Genomic DNA, 4,217 nt, shown 5'->3' with positions numbered 1-4,217 from the left:
AGTATGTACTTTGAATTAATTTGTTTTTCTTTTCACAAAATGCTTATTGGAAAGTAAACACCTACTAAGAGTATTCATATTGCAATATGAAATAAAACATTTTATTTTTGTCGGTAAATTATTAAGATTTTTTGAATTTTTTTTTATATTTTTCGGGATTTAGAAATCCCGAAAATCCCGGGATCCCGATATCGGGATTCCGGGATTTATTTAAAAATCCCGAATCCCGGGATTTCTAAAAACCAGTCCCGATTGGCATCCCTAGTTGACATGTCAAGAGATAGTATTGCTCGCGCTAGTATAGATTCAGCCCCATTGAACACATCTAATGATCGGTTAAGTACAGGTCTTAAATTGCCCCATGCGATACTCAAATATTTTCAGGAGGTTATGAGGACTGGCCGGCATTTCGTGATATGTTCACGGCAGTCTACATTAACCACCCAAGGCTAACTCTCGCGGAAAAACTTTATCATCTTAGAAATAAAACGACTGGTTCAGCTGGAGCAATACTAAAAAGATTCCCTTTAACCGACAATAATTTTCCTCTAGCTTGGCAAGCTCTTAAGTTGCGATATGAAAATGTTAGAGTTTTAGTCGATAATGAGTCCCTACAAAGAATTCATAGCTCAGTAACTGACTGTTTATCTATGCTTGATACAATGGGTATATCAGTGAAAGGCTGGGATCCCATTTTAGTCAATTTAGTATATTCTAAATTACCCAACGAAACATTGGCTCAATGGGAACAATCATTAAACGCCAGTAGAGAGTTACCAACATGGTCTCAATTAAGTGATTTTCTACTTGAACGATGTGAAGTCGTAGAAAGAATTTCCACTATCAAAGTGAACAAATCTGCTTTCCTTAATCAAAATGAAACCCATTCACAAGTTCAAATGTACTCATCCCAAGAAAAACTTAATTACAAATGCAAAATGTGCGATGAAGATCACAGTTTGAGAACTTGTTCGCAATTTCGTAAGCTTTCAATTCAAGAAAGAGTTGATTTCATTTTCAAGAATAAGTTTTGTAACAATTGTTTGTCACAATCTCACACGAAAAAGAATTGTATAAGCAAAAATTCTTGTTTAAATTGTGGTAAAAAACACCACACATTACTTCACATGCGTTCTTTTAATCCTCCTCGAAATAGCTCAAATCAAACATGTCCAAACAAAAACGATCAAAACATAAAATCTGATCCAAAAACGACAAATTCTAGATCCGTTGAGTCAAATGAATCTGAAAGGGGTCCAACAACCTCAAATGCTCACAAAACTTCCCAAGTTAATGCGAATTATGCCATGAGTGATACTAAAGTCTTGTTACGAACTGCAATGGTTCAGATAGAAAGCAGAGGGGAATTATTCTCGATTAGAGCTCTCATTGACCCAGGTTCTGAAAGGACCTTTATATCCTAAAAAGTTCGAAATCGTTTAAATATCCCATCTAGAAGATCATACTGCGAAATAATAGGAGTTGGCGGTCAAACTCAAGTTTCAGAAAAAGAATGTGATTTAGTTTTGGTCTCGCACAAATCCAATTTTCGTTTACCCGTAACTGCTATCGTTTTACCTAAAGTCACGAATAAGATTCCCTCGGTTTCCTTTGAACTCCCTAACCCAATTGAGCTTTCTGGTATTGACTTAGCTGATCCAAATTTTAATATATCTTCCTCGATCGATTTAATCCTCGGAAATGACATAAATCTTGATGGCATTAAACGAGATGTATGTGGCTCTGCTTCTGCATATAGAACGGTTTTCGGATGGGTACTTAGTGGCCCCGTGAAGACTCAGCCAATATACTCGTTTTCAACATGCGTTGGTTCCACTGAAGACTTTACCTTGGATGAAATAGTTCGGAAGTTTTGGGAGCAGGAAGAAATTCCATCAACCCGGCCAGCTTCTTCAGAGGATGAATATTGTGAAAAATTTTATCAACAAACCACAACACGCTTACCAAATGGACGATATATGGTCAGATTGCCATTTCGACAGGAGTTCCCGGAATCAAGGTTTCTTGGCCCATCAAGATTTATCGCTCTTAGTCAATATGTTCGGATGGAACAGATGTTGGAAAAAGATCCCGCGTTAAGCACTCAATATAACGACGTGCTCACTGAGTATATAACCCTCGATCATATGGAAGAAACAACTTCTCGTGAGTACTTTTCGGTAAATAAATGTAACTCCTTTTATCTCCCTCATCATGCAGTCGTAAGACCAGAAAGTAAATCTACGAAGGTTAGGGTTGTTTTCAATGCTTCCCGCAAAACTAAGTCAGGGTTTTCATTAAACGACGTTCTTTATACTGGCCCCACACTTCAAGCTGATCTGATGACAGTGATATTAAATTGGCGTTTTTACAAATTTGTTTTCAGCGGTGACATACAAAAAATGTATCATCAGATATTAGTCAATCCCCAAGACAGGCCGTTTCAGAGAATACTCTTCCAAAAATCCCCCCGGGAGGCCATCAAAGATTACCAGTTAAAGACTGTTACATTTGGTATAAATTGTGCACCATTTTTAGCCATTAGGACATTAATTCAGTTAGCGTCTGATTCCGAAGATAAGTTTCCCAAAGCAGCTGATATATTACGTAGAGAAACCTATGTAGACGATATTCTAACTGGTGGTCATTCTCTCGAAGAGATTATAAAATCCCAGAAAAAGCTGGTGCAAACTCTAGAATCATCTTTTCCCAAAGAAGATCTTCTGATTCTGATTTTCTCAAATTTCATGATTCCAGTGCTACAAAAACTCTCGGTATTCGCTGGAACGCATTGACTGATTCGTTCACATATACTTTTGAATCTATTCCTCAAGAAACAAAAATAACCAAACGCAAAATCGTATCTTCAGTAGCCAAATTGTTCGATCCAGCTGGCTGGATATCACCCGTAGTCATTAAAGGCAAAATTCTTATTCAGCAATTATGGCTTGAACGAATCGATTGGGATGATTTTGTCAGTACAGATTCTCTCCGAATCTGGAATGAAATCGTAAGCGATCTCTCGCATATAAATGAAATCCAAATCCCTCGTTGGATTCAGTTCACTCCCGTTGATACTATTCAAATTCACGGATTCTGTGATGCCTCCAAATTTGCGTATTGTGGAGCAGTATATATTCGAATACAAACATCTTCTCCTGTCGTCTTTTCGCATTTGCTAGTTTCCATAAGTAAGGTTGCTCCATTAGCATCTACAACTTTACCTCGGTTAGAACTTTCGGGCGCAGTCATGCTAGCAAAATTAGTACAATATACGATATCTTCCCTTAATATGGAAAATCACAAAATCATTTTATGGTGTGACTCATCGATTGTTTTAGGATGGCTAGCTAAGCCACCTTCGACCTGGAAAGAATTCTATGTTTCTAATCGTGTAAGCCTAATCCAAAAACTACTGCCAAATGCAAAATGGCGCCATGTTCCAACTCATTTCAATCCCGCTGATCTAGGTTCCAGAGGATGCAGACCACAGGACTTAATCAACAACCAACTTTGGTGGCAGGGCCCACCATGGCTTACAAACCCGGTGTCGGAATGGCCACAGAACAATCCGTTGAATACCACGAAATCTCCCGAAATTTCTATTCTTAAACAAACAGAAACCCAAAGCTTAACTGTTCCCATCAGTAGCTTTCAAACTACAGTCTCTCCCGTACACATTCTCAAAAGATTCTCTCCTACACGAGGTCGTTAAGAGTTCTTGCATATGTTTTTCGATATATTCGGCGTTTTAAACCTTCGTTTGCCAATCAAACCAACAACTTAGCTAATAACAATTCTCAACTCAGTCAACAGGAAGTCAATTCTGTAAAGTCCAGATTAATAATGTTAGCTCAGAAGGAATTCTACCAGCGTGAATATGAATTACTCTCTGAAAATCAGCCCATTATGCCCATATCCGCTCTCTCTGAAGACCCAGCTGATCTTAACGCGTTGACCCCAGGACACTTTCTCCGTGGCGGCCCAATTTTGGCTTTACCAGATCCAAACTATCAAAATCTTTCCCTAATAAATCGATGGGAAAAACTAAAAGCAATTAACCAAAAACTTGCAATCGAATGGAAACAAGAATATTTAAAGTCACTCCATAAGAGATATAAATGGAAGTTTTCCACATCTAATTTAAAAATAGGAGATTTTGTAGTGGTAATTGACGATCTTCTACCACCATGTGAATGGCGTTTAGGCAGAATAGA

The 4,217-nt window shown here is 38.0% G+C and overlaps 1 protein-coding gene across 1 annotated transcript; it reads left to right on the top strand.

Moving 5' to 3' along the window:
• The first annotated feature begins 270 nt into the window (after positions 1 to 270).
• On the top strand, positions 271 to 3,715 carry LOC119604295. The gene is made up of 4 exons (XM_037956830.1): positions 271 to 340; positions 385 to 1,327; positions 1,457 to 2,680; positions 2,758 to 3,715. Exons 1-4 carry the CDS (start codon positions 271 to 273, stop codon positions 3,713 to 3,715), a joined length of 3,195 nt encoding a protein of 1,064 aa, XP_037812758.1.
• Positions 3,716 to 4,217: the final 502 nt, after the last annotated feature.

This window comes from Lucilia sericata, unplaced genomic scaffold (assembly GCF_015586225.1).
Source record: "Lucilia sericata isolate MDLA Ls3-8-SP2 unplaced genomic scaffold, ASM1558622v1 Contig000380F_arrow, whole genome shotgun sequence".
NCBI classification, from domain to species: Eukaryota; Metazoa; Arthropoda; class Insecta; order Diptera; family Calliphoridae; genus Lucilia; species Lucilia sericata.
The sequence above is the reverse complement of the archived record's forward strand: the minus strand, read 5'-3'. Positions and strand labels throughout refer to the sequence as shown.